The 18,750-nt window shown below is 39.4% G+C and overlaps 1 protein-coding gene across 1 annotated transcript in view; it reads left to right on the top strand.

Moving 5' to 3' along the window:
* TSPAN5 (tetraspanin 5) overlaps positions 1-18,750 on the top strand; it is an 81,102-nt gene that overhangs the window by 48,535 nt on the left and 13,817 nt on the right. Inside the window, exon 2 of the mRNA XM_059471446.1 lies at positions 8,208-8,258. Within this exon, the coding sequence (XP_059327429.1) occupies positions 8,208-8,258 (51 nt within the window). The remainder of the gene's footprint in view (positions 1-8,207; positions 8,259-18,750) is intronic.

Below are 18,750 nucleotides of genomic sequence, written 5' to 3'. Positions count from 1 at the left end.
GCCATTAGAGAATTTGTAACTCTCACTCAGATGAGAAGTGTGATAAGCTATACAACCACATCATATTAGGGCCAGGATTTTGGACACCTGAACTTGGCTTTTGGCACGTTATTAAGTGGCACTGACTCACTTCCTACCTTTTCAAGCTATGATTTCTTCATATATGTGGTACCAGTAGCTTTCAAATGGTTTTGAACATTTTATTGTGGGAGACTAGAAAGAGAACCAGGAATGAGCGTTTGGTGGAGGGAAGAGGCAATAAAGCTGTTGAGAAAGTTCCTAGCAAAAGTTGTGTGTGTATTTGCATTTTGAGGGTGTGTTCACCATTTGCTTGATGCTCACTCTTTTCTGTGCTGGTTGTTTTTTTCTTTTTTTGTTGAAAGTGAAGGGAGACGACCCATCCTTGTTGATCAGCATCGAACTCCAATTTATTGATCTCACACATTTTTATAGTGGTGTTAATTAAGCTCATGCATATTGCAAAATCCAAGCTCATCATAGGTCACAGATCAAACACCAACCCCTCCCCTTGTTCTCAACACCCGTGGTTTGTTATTGAAACCAAGATTTGTGTTCTCACCCTGATATGAAAGGTTCTCACAATCTCCATGTCTGTTCCCAAAACAGCCAAGGACAGAATGTTTACTTGTTATTGAAGACAGGCTTGAGAACTTAGCGGTTTACAGAAACAGGCTGTGAGAATTTGCTCCTCACAGCTGCCTTTTACTTTTCCATCAGCTGTATATGATTATGGCATGTCTGAACAAAACTCTATAAGCCATTTCCGAGCAAAATTCTCCAACTTTTTTTTAAGTAGAAAGAGAGCAATGTTAAATTGTTTGCCGTGAGTTTTTCTGTAAAGCTGGTGGTGTTCACTTGCCTCTCTGTTCAGACTGCTTCAATCTTCTCATTCCTCCCTAATCCTCCACGTGTTTGCTTCTCTGCAAAGCCAACACATGAGAATGAATCTCTGACATTTGAATTTTCCTATGAAATCTCTGAGAAAGAATCTCCTGTGAAACCACCTGGGATGTGGCAGCTTGTGTAGCTGGGATAGAGGATTTTGGGACTCCCTCTCTGCAGCCTACAAGCACAGCTAGAGGCTGAGACTGCCTTCCCAAAAGGAAATGCTGAGCATTCAGAGTATCCTGCTGCATTGACAAGCCAACCTGTTTGTGTTTCCTGGCTCTGCACTCTCGATGTTCTCAGCTGTTCAATCAATTGAGCAGGCAATGTAATTGCCCATTTGTTACTAGGGAAAAAGACTAGCTCAGATTGTTTCTGTTTGCTGTATCAAATGCCTGAAGTAGATGTTACAACTTTACTGCTTGCAACTGATACACAGTGAGCACTTGTGTATCAGTTTCCTGATGAGACTGAGTGTATTCTCTGGATTTTTATGGGTGTGGTGTTACTTTTCAAAATTTTAGTGGAACCGTGGCTTCAGGAAAAGAATGTGAAGACTCATGGTGGGGATGCACCTCAATAGTCTGAAGCTCAGGTCCGGGGGTTTGGGATGAATAAAACTGGCACAGCAGAAGGAGGAAGACAGACAGAAGAGGCCTAGCTGCCCTCAGGGACTGGATGCTGCTAACCCTGGGCAGCAAAACAGACCTGGAAAATGACCCATTTGCAGTTCTGCTTCCAGACCTTTTCCCTTCACCCTGGCTTGAAGTAAAAAATGCTTTCTTTGCCCTTATACCTCTTCTTATACCTAACTTGTATGCCAGAATGAGAAGACTTTGCATTGTCAACATGCCTAAGATAAATGATGAGTGTAATGATAGAGGATGTCAAATTCAGATTTAAGGTTTTTTCCCAATTATCTAATTTTATTTTACACTTTTCTCCTGCATGTGTTTGTATTTTAAGCCCTTACTGTTTATATATGCTACTACAACACCACTTACATAATTTTGGGAAGGTTTTGCAAATAGAAAACGACTTCAGTCATGGATGTTGGAGTGGCAAGGACCGAGCTAGAGATGGGATGGTGTTGATGGGAACAAGGCTGGATAGGAAAAGCAGAAGGACATGTAGCACTTACTGTAGTTGAAAAGCAAAGGCAGGGAAGAGATCTTTGGAAAGGTGTGTACAGCAGGATTTCTCAGTCTTTCTGCAGAGTCTTTTGGGCTCAAGGAGAGCCCAAAGAGAGAGGGTGGTGAAACAAATTCCAGTAGAGAGTAAAAAGAAGAGGAAGGATGGAATATATGTGAGATGAGTGTACCAAAGTGACTGTGAATGGAGATGTCCTTTTACTTCAACTCTAGGCTTTTTGAATGTTTCTGTGTGGTAGTGATGGGGTATTTACCTTAATGGTCTTTGATTTTTGTATGGGGGAAAAAAAGGTACTAGCTTTAGGAAATGAGCTAGAAACAGAAATGTTAAGTTCCCAAAAGCTTTTATTGAGGAATTTTACAAAGTGACTGGTATGTTAAAATCTTTTATTCCTTAAAATAAATCTGCTCCAAATTAAGTATTTTCTTTAGGTATCAGGACCTGAGTTTGAAGTGTCTCGGTGTGCATTTGAAAAGAGTTAAATTTATTTTGTCTAGGCTTGAGAGGAGTTGTTCAAAATTTGGAGCAAGGGAAATGGGGCATAATTCATTCTCCTTTTTGTGTTTTCCAGAATATCAAGTTCTGTGGACAAGAGGAGAGGGACTTTAGTCTTAAGGGACTCTTGCTCCAAGCTGATTGGGAGTGCATACAATTGCACCACCAGAAAGCAATAAAATAAATACATAGAGCAACAGTAACAGAAAGCAGATGTGTTGCTTTTACAATTCAGGAACTGGAAAAGACAGTAAGAAACTGATGGCAATTGACTCTGCAGTGGGGGAGTTTATATATCTTGCTTTCTAGTCACACGAAATGGAAAACCCCATACTGGTGAAAACAAAACATACATTAACAGCTGTAGTGTTTTGCTCTGAAAATTGGGGTCATGTGTGCTTAATTTTTCATTAGAAAACATCATGCAAAGGATCCTTGCAAGATGGAGCAGACAGCTTTTCTCACTGTGTTCTCAGGTCTGTTATACTCCTTTGGATAATTCTATAAAAATCAATCAAGCCTCTGATTTAGCTGAGAAAAATGTGTGGAAACTGGGAAATCTTTTAATTTTTTTTTAATTCCACACGTGTGGGTTTTGTGTCAGGAAGGAAAAGATTTTACCAAGACAGTTATCTGTGAAATATAGTATAATGTTTTTTAGAGACTGCACATAAAATGGAAATGGGTTTGACATCCTGTATTCTATGCCTGAATGTTGACATGAACTAAAATGGTAATTAGTCACCTACGCAGCATCTTCATCAGCACCTTCACTCACTGACTGTAGTACATGGAGTTTTCTTGCTGCTAATCTCGAGGCAAACAAGAAATGGGCTTTAGAAGAGAGCATTAGCATAGATGTGTAAATGTATAGGTGTGCTTTGGGCAGTTTGCCTCTCCTTTCATCAGCACACATTTTTAGCCATGTGAAAATGAAATGCTTTAACAATTTATGTTGAGAATGGAAAAGTCATTGAAACACTGGGGCATATGGAAACAGAAACAAGAGCAGACTTATGGTACCTCCCTTCCATGTGGTACTGGTCCAGGTGAAAGCTGTAGAGTTGAGAGGATGTCCTATCTGTTCTGCTTGAGAGAATGCTAAGTGACATATTTTAAGCAGAGTACCCATCAGTGGCACGAAGGAGAGAAGAAAACTATGTGTAACTTTGATTTCTACTTTGGTGCTCTTTCTCTGTCAGAGCTACTTAAAAGCAAACAAGGGACAAAACCAACAACTAAATCCTTTTTTGACACAGACAAAAACTGACACATACATTAAGCTTATTTTTTGCCCTGGCTTAAAAAGCAAAAGGACTTATTTGTCATAAAATACTTCAGAGAAGCAGTGAGTATTGCAGCTAAAATAACTTTGATTGAGTCTGAGCACAGACTGCTACAGAGGAAGCTCTTTGGGAAAAATTGTCCATTTGGGGTTTTAGAGTTCAGCTAGGAACTTGTCAGCGCTGCTTTATGTATGTACAAAGCTCAGGAGCTGTGTGTTTCCCTGACTGTATTTCAGGATGTGAACTGCTCTACTTCATGCTGTCCTGATCACCACTGTGCTGTTGGTAAAACACTGCACCTTCTGCTCTGTGCTGTGCTGCTTGAATCACAGCAGGAGGCCTTGCTCAGTGAGCAACCTACAGTGTACAGGAATGCTGTAGTGCCATAGGAATCCTGCTAGTCTCTATGCTAACTAACACCATGCACAAAATTCTTGTGGCTCCTCAAAGAAGGGCAAGTGAGAGTTTTTCACACTGCCAAAATACAGGACTTAAACACCCTCCCAACCCCCCCCCCCCCCCAATAAACCAGAAGAGCTGTAGCCTGAAAGCTCTGGTTCTGAACTCTGACAGCTTTGGCAGGCTTTGGCTGGTGTGTTTGTGTTGTGACAAGCAAGGTGAAATGAGGTGCCTGCACAAGGCTTCCACCTCTCACAAGTGTTTAATGTAACCACACGTGAATGTGCACTGGTTTATGCATGTGGCACATTAACCTCTTACTGCTTGGCTGCTGCTGTCATCCTTTTAGTTGAAAACTGGTGCCAAGTTATTTAAGAATGTCAGCTGAGGTGAAAAATTCCCTATGTTTAGTAATGGCTGGTCAGTCTATGATTAAGTGCCTCTCAAAGGATTTCTGGCCTTTTTGTTTGCCCCAATAGCCTTTAAATGCAGTGCTGTGCTGTGTGATGATGCATCCTTACCAAAAAAAGAATATTTTTACTCTATGCAGGCAAGACTGAGAATAAAATATGTATGGCTTGAAATGCTGGTCAGTTCAGTTCAGAAAACAGCATGTGCATTTCACAAGCACACTAACAATACAACTACTGCTACACCTTCTACTTTTAAATACATATAATCTTTATAGAAAAGAAATATAAGAACATTTGGGTTTCATTTGTGAATTGAAAACTTATGGCTGGGAAAATACCACTATGCAACTGGTTTTTTGTAAGGCTAATGCTCCAGAGAAATGTTTTAATATTCTCCTGTAAATTATTATATAAAAAAGGAAAGAAATGAAGGAAATCAAGATTTTGCATGCTCTGCGGCAGTGACCATTTATGGTTAGACCAGATGGTCTTATTAGATGTCTGTGGAGAATTGAGGCTTTTTCTCTGTAAAATGAATTGTTGATAATGAGGTAAACTTCCACCTTTTTATTGCTCATTGGAATTTCTTCCAAATAATTTTGGGCTATGCAGGAGTTTCTTTCATAATGATCAAGAAAATCCAAAGTTATTCCTGGTGAGAGGTGTAAGTCTTCTCATGAGCATCTGTTTTCTGCCAGTGGGGTTACAGAGAGCATTCCTGTGGGTTTTATCCCCATAGCAGGCTGTGTTTGTGCCAGGGTGGGCCCTTCCTAGGGTGTGACTGTAGGGGCTTAGGTGAGTGGTCTGCCTCCCTCTGTATTTTGTCTCAGGCAGAGCAAGTAAAGTTTCTCCAGGGCAAGAGGCATTTAACCAACAAAACATGCATGCAGCAATCTTTTCCTGATTTCAATCTCCCAATGAGTGTCAGTGTAAAAACTTTCTAAGCCAGAAGCTGCATCAGAATCACATTTCAATAGCTATGGGCCATCTGTTAATTACCTATTTTTTTCTGCATGCCATTATGCTTTTGATTTCCACAGCATCCTGTGATAGAATTCATGATTCCATTCTGAATCTTTTGTCTCCTAATGGATCTTGCTTTTTGTTCTTCATCTGCTCAAAAAAGCATTTCTGGGTTAGGATGTGGAGAGGACAGAGCAGCATGTAATTTCTTATCCTTTTGGAAACTCAGAGAACTGAGAACAGAACTGTTCTCTTGGCAGAAACTAGACAATGTTGTTTTTTATGTGTTTCAGTTTAGCACAGTACAGTCTGATTGCCCAATCTGTAACTGGGGTGAGCTCAGCCTGGCTTGAGACCTGTGTAGTTTACTCTAAGTCACCTTTTACAACCCATGAGGTAATCTTACTCTTAGGTCTCAAGTTCTGCTGAAGGATCAGGACACGTGACTGGATTAAATTTATATAAATTTAATCCAGTGAAGCTGGGCCAGACCTGTAGCTGATACGTATGAATGTAAAGTTACACCCATATGCACTGATCAAATACTTCCATTCTAGTTTTTCCATGCTTGTTCTGTTCAAAACAATACCAACCTGTTCACAAAACATAATGTTTGTTGCCTCTTTACAATTTGCCACTTCCAAATGTAACTTAAGGATTTTTACAATATGTAACTCCCCCCTGCTGCCCGCCCTGTTCCTTCAGCTGTGGTGCCTTTGGCTGTGCAAGAAAGAAGGAAAGGAGCCTGTTACTGCAAAAAAAGCTGCATTTGTCTGAGAGAGATTTGGAAACTTGAACAGCTTTATCTCAAGTTTCAAATAATCACTGCAGTCAGGAAGATTACACACAATCTTTTGGCAAGCTTTATACCCATAAAAAAGGGTAGTTTTGATACAGGTAAGATGACCTTTTTTAGCTTTTATGTGGTGTATTAGAAGAGGCTGTACTGACTTTCTCAAATCCACGTCTTGTACTTTATAAATAATTAAGGCTGTTGAAATAAGACTTTCTTGACCAGCAGTCCTGCTTTCTATCTAAGAAAAAATTCCATTTATCTTTTGTTAAAATGCAACCAAGCCTGCAACAGTTTCCTTTGAAGAATGGTGACTTCTAGTGTTGTTCAAATTTACAGTCATGACTCTTCAAGTTGAAAAGGAAAAGTTTTGTTCCCAGTATGCGTGGTCCTTTGGGTAGCTGGCACAGCACACTTGGAGGAGAAAGTTACAGAAATGCAGGGGCTACAATTCAGGGCATTGTAGTGAGTGTATTTGCTTGATAATGAGTTACAGATATCTTTGTAATACAAAGCTAAAATTGCCCCCTCAAAAAAGGTGCTTGTAAGGAAGGAGTCTTTGTTTGAAACTGTTGAAATCACTTCTGAAAAAGGTTTTAAAGTTTATATTCCTGCCTCCTCCCACTTTTAAACAGAAAAGCACTTTTGTTCTGTTTGCAAAAGAGAAATCACTAGGATTCTTCATTGTTTACACAAATCTTAAGAGAAAGGGTCTTTATGTGCCAGAATAAGTCTGTACACTGCAGTGTAGAAAAATGACAAAGAAAATAAGTTTTATGTTTGAGCAACATTCTATTGCATGCCCTGAAACTATAGTGAAAATAGTTTTCTTTTTAGTTGGCACTTATAAAATCAGATATGCAAGTTGGGCAGATGGACATTTAGAGATGTGCTCATACATCTACTAAATGTTTTTTAAACATGTTATGTGATTGATACTGTATTGTGCCAAATATGCACTAATGATGTTGGGAGATGGAGTGCTTATTCTGCCTGTTTTGCTTGTTTCACTGATCATTAGTGTAGCTTTTGTATGGAATCTCTGTAGATTTGGAGGGAAATGATGCATTTTAAATTATTTAGTGGAATGGAGAACACGGATGTAACAAAATCAAAGGTGGTTGTTCCCTTTTTCATGGTGGGGGAAAGACCATCTCTTGAGTTTGGTGCTGTTGAATCCCTGGGGATGGGGGAGAAAGGAAATGGATCTTCACTTGTGAAACAGTATCAGAAAAGTTAGCAAATATCAGCTGCGGGGCTTTTAAAAATTTTTAGTCTTTCTAACCAGTATTATTATTTTTCTTTTTTTCCCCCTCAGAAATGAGGGGTTATTTTATATGGACAGCATTGCTAAAACTGATAAATATGTATTTAGAATTTTTTTAAAACACTTTCTCACTGGGAGAGTGCTGAGAGGGCAATTGCTTTGTGTAGGCAGTGGTGATGCAATAGTGAAATAGCAAACAAAAGTGTTGTTTGACTGTGGAGTTTGCTTTGAGTCCAACAAACTCAAAAAGAACCTTGTGTGCTCAGTACTGCTAAAGTGGCACCTACTGCACCTGCTGTTCCTGTGTGGGACATCCCCGAGTTCTGCAAGTTTTAAATTCTTCAACTGAAAGTAGTTGAATTGTAAAATAAACCAGATATGTATTGTAAAACTCTCACTGAGCGCCCCTCAGTCCTGATAAAATTATTATCCAACAGAGTGGATGAGTCAATATGTATCTTTAAAAAAAAACAACAGACAAAAACCACCACTGATTTCTAATTTCTGGTTTTTTTTGTTTCATTTTCCTTTAGTTCCTTGGCATAGCATTTCTTGGGATTGGATTGTGGGCATGGAATGAAAAGGTAAGTTGAATAAAGCACCAAAGTTTGTTTTTCCTCTTTATCTCTCTTTTTCTGGTGAAATATTGAAACAGTAATATGCTGCATATTTTGTGTTTACACACAGTTTCTATGGGAACACAATCAAGCCTCTCTGTCAAATAAAAACCTTAGCTTGGGTCACTTAGAGGAACATGGTTGCAATCTTTCCCAAGAATACCTTGGCAAGAAATGGTGGCTGACCCTTGCCCATAAACTAATGATTTCAATCCTTGCACACTGGCTGCAGCTCAGACACCAGAGCACCCTGCTGAGGCAGTATGGGCAGTGTGTTCCAGCAAGGGAGGCAGAGCCTGCACGTCTTAGAAGGCAGCTTCCTGAAAAATACCTAGCTAGGCTTTGCATTAACATAGCAGTTAATTGCTGTTCCTCTTGAAAAAACAAACCCAAAAAAAAGAAAATCAAGATCAGCCCCGAAAAGCAATGCAAACCTGAGGCAGAATAACTGTTGTTTTTTCTTGTGCAAATGAAACTGGCCACTAGAACACCCTTTGTTGCAAGACTCTAAAATCAGCTTTGAAATGGGAAGTGTGTGTGTGTGGAGTGAGGGGGCAGGGAAAGAGAAAACATTTCTGAACCAGAACCCAACTTTTAGTTTGCTTACTGCAGAAATTGGGAAGAAGATAAAATGTCAAGACATAATTTACAAAACTAGTCAGTATGTCTTGGTTATTGGATGTAGAGTTTGGCTTGCTAAAAGACAACAGCTGAAATTAAAGTCCCTATTTCCTTTTCTTCTTTGTTTAAAAGATTAAAAAGAATAAAACCTGGCTGTTAACAGTGCTGTGTTATTCAGTTGCATAATAAGTTTTTCTTCTTTTAATGGAAAACACGGAGTAAGTTATAAATTGATCTTCACCTAAGACATAATAACTGGTGCTTGCAGCAGAACAAATAACAGATTTGGAAGCTCCAGAGTTCTGCCTCTAAAAAATTCAGGACAAATTTTGAGTTGTTACCTTATATTCTAATTGCTCTGTATGTGTGCCTTGGAAGGAGATCATCACAAACAGTAATGGGATATTAATTACTGCACACTATGTACACCTATATAGATGTGTATGTATATTTACATATACATACATACACATATATATGTATATTTATATGTATGCCATATGATACTGATCTTGGATGGCTTAGAAAGAGGTACTGTGACTTTTTTATTCAGCAATGATGTCAAAGCATGTTTTATTTAATACTCTGAACACACTCTTGGAGCTTGTACCTATGTCTAAGTTCCAGAGAGTGGCTTTACAGAGGAGATTTGAACATTTTTGTATCATTGCAGTAGGTAACACTAATGATTACTCTTCAGAGTGAATGAGCAGGTAAAGGAAAAACAGCTATAGTGTTTGAAGTCTAAAGTATGCCAGTCTTAGCAGCTACAAGGTGTTCTGGTTTGTTAGGGTTTACATATTTTCTGTGTGGGAAAGTATGTACCCTTTCCTAGGGAAAATGCATCAATTCATAATTGCTAATGGCCAGAAGCCAAAGCTCCTGTTTTTATGTGAGATTTGGATATCTCAATCAATGATCAAGTAATCTTAAACCATTTTTAGTCAGATTCTGAAAGTGAGAGAAAATGCCATGTTGTTTTAAGACAAGCAAATAAAACCATCACAGTTTAATATGCATTAACTCAGGCTCCATATGTAGTAGGTTTCTTGCTAAAGTAACGAGTAACATAAAATACTGTTTATTGGTTTAAAGCATGGGTTTTTCCTTGAAAAATGATCATGTTTCCCCACCTTCTTTAACTGTTTTATTCTGAAGTCCTTATTATGGATTGTTTCAGTTCATAGTTGTAACAATCAAAATGCTGTATAGGTATTGCTGAACTGCAGAGCTCTTGAGCACAGACAAATTTGAGTTTGGTGGAAGAATTATGAAAAAATTGACTTGTTTCAAACCAATTTGAGTCTTTTCTTTCACTCAGGTCTTTAGAGGACAGGCAGTGGTCAAAAGCTGCTGTCAGCAGGATCAAGTTGCAGGTATTCATATGCCCTGTGTTATTTAGTGGGGGGAGGATCAGTTAGATCCCAGACAGAGGTTTCTTACTGCTGATGAGGAGTTGAAGATGAAATCCAAGGAGGTGAAGCCTGGGGCTTGAGAGATATGTAACAGAACTGAAAAGCACTTCTCTAGCTAGGCTGCTTGCCTGGGGCTAGGGTGGATATCCCCTAGGCATTATGGGCTGTTGTAATGGTACACCCTATGACAAAAAAGCAGCTCGTCACAGAAGGACCTGGTGTACACAAAGTCAAACATGAGCCAGCTCTGTGTCGTGGTGACAAAGAAGGCGAATGTATCCTGGGCTGTACTAGGTGTGTTGCCAACAAGTTGGGAAAGAGAATTCTTCCCCTCTATTCAGCACTGGTGAGGCCACACCTAAGCCAGTTCTGGGCTCCCCAGTCCAAGAGGGATGCCGACATACTGGAGAATTCAGCAAAGGGCTGAATAGATGATGGAGGTACGGGAGCTTCTCTCCTACAGGGAAAGGCTGAGAGAGCTAAGACTGTTTAGTCCAGGGAAGAGTAAGCTGGGGGAATCTTAATGTATGGAAGTACCTGAAGGAAGAGCACAAAGAGAATGGAGCCAGCCTGTTTTCAGTGGTGCCCAGTGACAAAGGCAATGGGCACAAAATGAAACACAAGTGGTGTTTCCCCTGAACATCAGGGAGCACCTTTTTTTTATAATATGAGGATGACTGAGTACTGGCACAGTTTGCCCAGAGAAGATTTGAATGAAGTCTCTGTCTTTGGAGATTTTTCCAAAACAATCAGGACATGGTTCTATGCAGTCATAGCTAGGTGACCAGATAACTTCAGCCACTCTGTGAAGACTTGCTGTTTTCCCTATGAACTTGACTGTATCAAACTTGAACTTGACACTGCTGTTGTGTAATGTGTAAATTTGTAAGGGGTTTTTGCAAGAGTAGGTCTTCAGGACTCCTACTGTAAACTTCATTTGGTAGTGGGGAGGATTTTGATTAGCTTCTGTTTTAAATTGTGTGGCTTTATATTCAGCTGTGTGGTTTTATAGCCTGGCCATCAACTTGTATATACTTTTGTTGCTTCACAGAATCTTTTAAAGGTAAAAAGATAGTGTTCCAGATCACATTAAAACTGCAGGGTGTAAAAAAATAATCCAGACTTCATAGGAATCCTATTGGCTTCTGGTTAAAAAAAATTTGGGACAGATTTGTGGACTTGGTGCCTAGTTTCTCTTTTTTTGCTAAGTTGGCTTGAATTCTTCCCTTTAAACTTTCTTGTGAAGAAGAAAAGCACAATATCCAGTCTTGTGGCCTTCCTTAAGGCCTTTGCAGGGAGGCAAAAGAGCTCATTTGTCAAGTAGGCAATAGAATTGGCTTGACAGCCAGTGAGCCAGCCCTAGACAAAAGCTGGGCAATTAGCATTCTGAGCCATGAACCTGAAAGAGAGCTGGGGGTGGGGGCAATAAGCTCTGGGGATGAATAAAGCTATCTATACATGGTGGCCCTGTATAGGTCACAGTCTCGCAGTGTTTTCAGGCATGCTAGGCTTGGGCTTGTACCATTAAATCGTTCATCCATGGCAGCCCATTTCCCCCCTCCTCCCTGCACAGTGACATGAACATTGTTAGCATACAATACAAAGAGTCTGTGTGAAACCTCAGCAACTTACAGCACTTTTGCTCTGCAGCGGGGAAGAATGTTTATATTTAATTGTTTTTCTTAACCACTTCAAGTCGTGTCCTCTGGTGACTCTTTAAAAATAAACCAAGCTTGTACAAAATGTCGATTTCCCTCCTTGGTTGTATGTATTAGGCTGTTTGTGGTGTGATACCAGTAGGTGCTTGGGAAAATAAGCTTCCTGGCTACCTGCTGGAGATTTGTGTTCCAGAGTAGTGAGCTTAAGTGATGAATTGCTGTTATGTCTTCTGAGACCTTATAAGATTGTCCATGGAGACAAGGAAAGCACTCTGGTTTTGGAGTAAACTCTTAAGTAGGAGATAGCAAAAGTAAGACAAACTAAAGTAGGGAAGAAATCTTTCAAATTTTGTTGATTAAATGTCATTTGTGTATGAAGCTGACTGAAATGAAGAGGGAGAAGTGGAAGAAGCTGACAATGTACATGAGTTTGGCGTCTCAGGTTTTCCAGTTAAATCAGCATAACAATAAGTTGCTTCAGCTCAAAAGTCAAGTGGTGTGCAGTTTGGTGTTGGTATCTGGGTGCCAGCATAGTGTTCTTAGTGAGCAGGAGCTCTAAATCTGGGTCTGAAGTTTTAAGATAGACTTTTACTTGTCTAAGGTGATTTAGGTCTGCTTTGGTGTTCTTGGACAAGCTAAACTCTGTACATGGAAGCAATCACAATTTGTTAGATCAAACCTGTCTCTCCTTGCCCTGAAGTGAAAACTAAAGTTGTTTTCAAGAAAAAAATTCTCACTTCTCTTATTGTCCCAGTGAGTGGCTGACAGCAGGAAGGAATGCTGCACTAGTCGCTCCATAATTGTTGTTCTTCCAAAATCACACAGTTCTTCCATTTGTGAAACTGCACATATCCTGTGTTTCTTACAGGCTGAAGAATACCCAAAGCCTTTATCTTGCCTCTGAGACAGGGCTATGTGTGGGTTTTGTAGGACTGGAGAAGAGAGGAGGAGATCCACTGTTACCTTCATTTAAATTTCAGTACATAAAGATGTGTAATCTAAACAGGCAGGCTCTTGAATGATTTGCTGGTGTTCCAACATTTTATAGTCATTAATCCTGAAAAGTCTAAAAATGTGTATCTTGTATGTATTTATGCCAGTTATGCACCTTTTGAACTCTGCTGTGTCAGCACAAGAAAGTTAGACTAGTTCTTCTCCTCCCTTAGATACTTGAAAAATAAAGTTCTGCTGCTATTATGGTTTGCTGTGGGAAATGCAAAACCAACAAAAATCAAAGAAATGAGATTTGTAAACATCCCCCACCTAGTTTCTTGCTTGCAGAGACAAAATTCTGCAGTAGAATTAATTTGGCATGTTTCAATGAGTATTGTTCTGTTCCCTATGTTCATTCAGATACACAGCATGGAGGAACTGCATGGAGTTTGACTAACAAAGCAGAGACATTTTTCTGTTTTAAAATCATGCATTTGAAAATACTTTTATTTACTATCACCTCCCAGATGTTGCTGTTTGCCAGTGATACTAAGTCCTGCAGACAAGCCTGTGGAAAGGCAAAACCTCTGTTTGCAAAAATTGATGTTTCAGAAGATCTTGTATTGATGTATCTTTTTCTGCATTTCTCCTGCATTTCTTATATTTATAATGTGGGACGCTTTTTTTTTGTTTGTTGTTTGTTTGTTTATGTTTTGTCCTCCCAGTAATGAGATATTGCAGCAGAGAAGTTTTTCCCATCTTGGAGGAAATGGAAAATAAGAAATAGTGGATTTCTTCCATCCTCCTGTAGTGTTGAGTTTCCTTCTTTTACGTGCATCCTGTGGGCCAAATTCCACATACACTCATTATATCACCTCTTTGTTTCTTAGGCTGATGATTCTCCCGAGTTGGCTCTAACTCATTATGCCTTGAATTTTCATTATTGGGTCAGCTTTCCAAAATTGCTGCTGCCTGGAGTGCTTTCAGTTGGAGCCATTCTCCCTTGTCCTGCAGTTTGTGACTGTGCCTGTTGCAGCAGTAGCTGTCCTGGAAATGTCACTGGTTTGTTAGTGCACTTGTGACTCCCTTAGGAACCCAGGAGCACATCAGGTTGTGTAGGTGTGACAGCACTGCTGCAGCCAAGATGTGTGTCTGGCTTTGGGCTCAGCATGGGAGGGCTGTTCCTGCTAAATGCAGGCAGTGGGGACCAGCAGGAGAGGAAGTGGTGCTGAAGATCCAGCTTGCACACTGCAGGTTTTTAAAGGTTTGAGTTCTTTTCTACCTAGTTCTAGTGTGATCTTGTGGACTGAATTCTTGCTAGTGTTTTGGAACATGAGCTGTGTTCCAGATCCACATCCTCATTTATAAGTAATCCAGCCTGTGTGCTCTGAGATTGTTCCAGGTGTGAGCTGAAGCACAGCTTGTGTGTGATCACTTCAAAAGGACTGCTGGGTATGACCTGAAATATTAATGTAGATGTGCACCAAAGGCAGGAGCTGAAGTCAAGGGTCTGTCTCTGAAAAGTGGTACAAGGTGTTCTGATGATCTTAGAGTACAAGAAGGAGAAGGGGTGGGGTGTGCACCCTTATTGCTTTTGTATGGAACTATTGCTTGTATGGAACTGATGGGATAAAGTCAAACTATTGTGCAGCTATAACACCAGGAGGGGCATTCACAAGCTCCTGTGTTCAAGACCAGCATTTTCCCTTTGCCTTGTTCTCCCTTGAGCTATAAATGGGATGCTGCCTGTAGTGTGGAGGGCTCTGGCCATGAGGAAAACATGACCTGAGGACATGTCAGGCATCTCTCAGGCTTTTTTTTCTACCTGTGCTCACATACCAAGAGGAGGACTGCAGTTTTGCAGGAGTTTGTTCTGCCTGGCTTGGTTCTCACATTTCCCTGTGGGTGGAATGCACCCTTGTAGTGAAGAAAAGAGCCAGGTCCTAATCATTTCATTTGACTTCTCCTGAATTTGGAGTGGAGTGGAAATGTGGGGTCACTTTCCTTTTCCATCCATGCATCATTGTATCCTAATGATTGAAGTACATTTCACAAATAAAGGAACTTTTCCCCAACTTTACTGTTCCTTATTTTAGTTCACTTACAGATGATGCTTTTATTGTTTCAGTACACCAAATAAATTTTGGCTTGCATTGGATTAAAATATTAAATAGCCTCTCATGGACTGTAATGTACAACAGGCTATGGAGGGTGGAGGAATAGAGCAAACAGATGAGCTGGAGATCAGCCATGGAACATGTCCTGCTGGCTCTCCTTGTGGGACTGCAGCAGAGCCCTGGGTTGATACCACAGTGAGAAGTAAATCACTTGAGTATGTAGCTTTGTACAAACAAAGCATTTCCTGCCAACGCAGATTACACACAGGCCTAAACTACCGAGTGATGTGTGTGTATTTAAAAAATAACCATACTTCAAAAGGGGAATGCATCTAGAGGAAAAAATTGCTCATCCTTTTAGTTGTTAAAGTATCAGAGAACATGCAACAATTTAACAGTCATGGCTGTAGTGGGCAACTGCAGCAATTTTGCTGAGGAAAAATTTGTAGAAAGCCTTACTTTAAAATATTTACAGGTGGTTTGCATGAGAGAAGGGGACAGTCACCATATATTCCATGTCTGACTGAGCAACCTGAGGATTCAGAGCACGTGGTGGAGGGTGCAGTGTAAGAATATGAAGTTACTGATCCTCTGCTCAAGCACCTCTGGAAATGTTTCCTTCTGCTAAAGATGGGTTGAAGACAGAACTGGTCACTACCAGATGTTTGTACGTCTGTCTCAAACTTTTCCCAGGAGTAGCTGTTGCAGCAAAAAAAAAAAAAATATATTGTGGTAGGAGGTGTAGTAGGTATTATAGAAACTTGTAGTGGATAGGAAGTGTGTGTGCTTAAAGGACTGTACATTTAGATCTTCTTAACAATATAAAGTGAGATATTATTCCCAGTTGTTGCCCTGCTGCTTGAAGCAAAATGTGCTTTTCTTCAGGGTATTGCACTGCTGCATCTTGAGAGAGCTTATTTGTAAGAGTCCAGTGTACAAGACTGTAAAATTGTATTCTAAGCAGGAAGCAGTAATCTTCTATCAGACTACTTCTGTGTATCTTGACCTGTAATCACAGGGCATTGTCTGTGTTTCTCATTCCCACTGCTAGCTATTGTTTTATTGACAAAACCTATCTGAAGATTGTCTCTAGATGTCTCTACAGAATACTGCTAACTTGAGGTTCATGTGCAGAGAGCATTTGGAGTAGAATGCAAATTAAGCAGTATGTGCTTTGCATTGTCTGGATGTGTTATTTGGGATTTATCCAAGTTAGACTTATGATTGCCATATGTGGACTAGCAACAGATGCACATAAAGGTGCTTTCCAAGGACAGCAAACAATGACAGATAAAGCCTGTGTTGATCTATGCAGTTTGTGTTGGATCACAGCTACCCTGAGGAATGGCCAGCCAACATGTGGCATTACAGGCGGCTAAGAGCCTGGCAGTTCTAGAAAATCAAGTAAAGGGAAGTAGGGCAGAAGTGGAAAAACAGCATAAAACTGGCTCAATAAATTTTATTGCCATTGAATTTCATGTGACTGTAACAAAATGCAAAGGAATGCGTTTCTCACTACCACTTTTGTATTATGACCGTCTTCTCAAACAGTGTTGTCCACAATTGCAAGCTGAATTTTACTTGTATTTCTTTTTGTTTGAATTTGACTACTTTCATATGGAAAGAAGTTGATTTAGCATAGTAATTTGCTTTGATTTTTTTTTGTTGATTTATTTGATTTTGTTTACTTTGTTTTTAAGGAAAGACACAGTGTTTTATGAAGAGAGATTTAAATCTTCATCTTTTTCAGCTTTTTTAAAAAGTAAATACAAGTAATAACAAAGGCAACATCCTTTCTCCAGTGACTAGTTTTTTTCACTCTACTACACCACAGTCCATTAATTCAAAAATTGACTAATGTTAAAAGAAAAGAGTAGTAGTGCTTCCTTCAGGGCAGAATTTATTCTCATCTTATGGTAACTATGTAAGCACAGAGGAAAGGAATTGAAAACTTTGTGAAGAAATAATTTTAGTAATTGTTTTTCCCCTTGAGGCAGAGCTCAGGCTTCTTGACTTGTGTAGGGACAAGGCCTCAATTTTTTCAAAGGTGTGTTGTTATATTATCCTGTTTATATTGCTTGTTATTCTTAGCCAGAAAGGTGACTTGGATTTCTTTTCTCTAACAAATGTAATGAAACAAAAATAGTGGAAAAACTTTTGCACAAGTTGATGTAAGTGTTAATGGTAGGTAAGTGTTCATTTCATCTTGGTGTGTATCATCTCTTCACTGAGATGGTACCAGAAAAAGGGAAAGGCCATCTGCTCCTCTTTGATAGCAGTGCTGGCTCTGAGTTGTGTTACCTTGTTCCTTTCATCTCTTTTTTGCTTTTTTAATGAATGTCAGTAAGGCTAGTACTATATGATGTAGGAGGAAAGTGATGAATGTGATTTTTTTTTTTCCATCTCTGGCAATAGCCTTCTCTAGTAGGAGGGAAAAGAATATACTTAGCAAATGCTGTTGGATTATTGTTGGTATTTTAGAATTGGGTTGTAGTCAGATTTTTCTTTGGGATTTGGCCTTTTCTAAGGCTCCTTGATGTGTGCATTGGTGAAATTCACATGTATATTTTATTTACTCTGTCCTTTTCTGCAGAATTAAAAGCTTTGAGCACTGTCTATATTTACTGTTTGCTCAGATTTTGCTTCGGGAAGTCTATGAAAGTGATTGCAGACTACATGGAGTAATGTGTTAGAGATATTGGTTACATGACAATTGATATGTTTTGAGTATGTATGTGTATATATAAAATGAGTATGTGTGTGTATATATATAAAATCACAGATCAAAGCCACAGCTGTGAACAGTCATCATTATCAATGTTACTTTAAATTTCTGGAAATGAGGTTATGGTAGCATCCTCTTGCTGTGTTGGGACTATTTCAAGGAAACAAAGGGGTATGAGCAGGAATTAGAAAAAGGATGAACTGTGGAGTTTGGCAGATAAGGAGCTGAAGATGTAGAGATCTCTGTTGCTGCTTCTCAAGGACTTAGAGGAAGCAGTAGTCCAAAGCACTCAGTCTGAGTTCAGGGTTCTGTGAGGAACCACAGCAGTGTGCTTTTCATTGACCTACAGCACTGGGGAGGGGAATGAAGAAATAGTGAAACTTCAGCTTTTTTTTTTTTTTCTGCTGAAAAGCCTTAGGAAACTGTAATTGTTCCTGTGCAAACTCACTGGAATAGGGTAAACTTTACTTGTTTCTTGATATGACCCATCTGTTCAACATCACCAAAACTCTGCCTAAAATGTCTTCAAAAAATTTAAATAGTTCCTCAGGATAATTGGTGTTGCAACCCAAGCTTTGCTTTCAAGGCAGAAATGGCATTACAAGCAGACTGTGCTGACTGTCATATCTAAAACACAGCACATGTGGTCTAACATATGATAGGTCTATTCTAAGTTAATGTAAACTATGTCTCAAGACAAGTTCTTAAATGGTCTTTCATCCAACTAAGAGGCTTTGACATTTTCAAATTCTTCCTGCTAGCTAATTAGTCAGTAGCCATACTTTATTTCTAGAATGAGGTTTTGGCTCTGTAGATGCCTGAAATTGAATTGGCCAGATTATGTATTATGTCAAAATTTGTTGAAAAACTTTTGTTGCAAGATAGTGTCACCTAGGAGCTCATTTGTAATTTCTGACAATTGCTGTAAATACTGAGAATAAATGCTAAATTCAAGGTAGTTTTATTACTTTTAACATGTTTTCTATATAA

Source organism: Ammospiza nelsoni, chromosome 4, assembly GCF_027579445.1.
Source record: "Ammospiza nelsoni isolate bAmmNel1 chromosome 4, bAmmNel1.pri, whole genome shotgun sequence".
Taxonomy (NCBI): domain Eukaryota; kingdom Metazoa; phylum Chordata; class Aves; order Passeriformes; family Passerellidae; genus Ammospiza; species Ammospiza nelsoni.
This window is presented reverse-complemented; position numbering and strand designations above follow the sequence as displayed.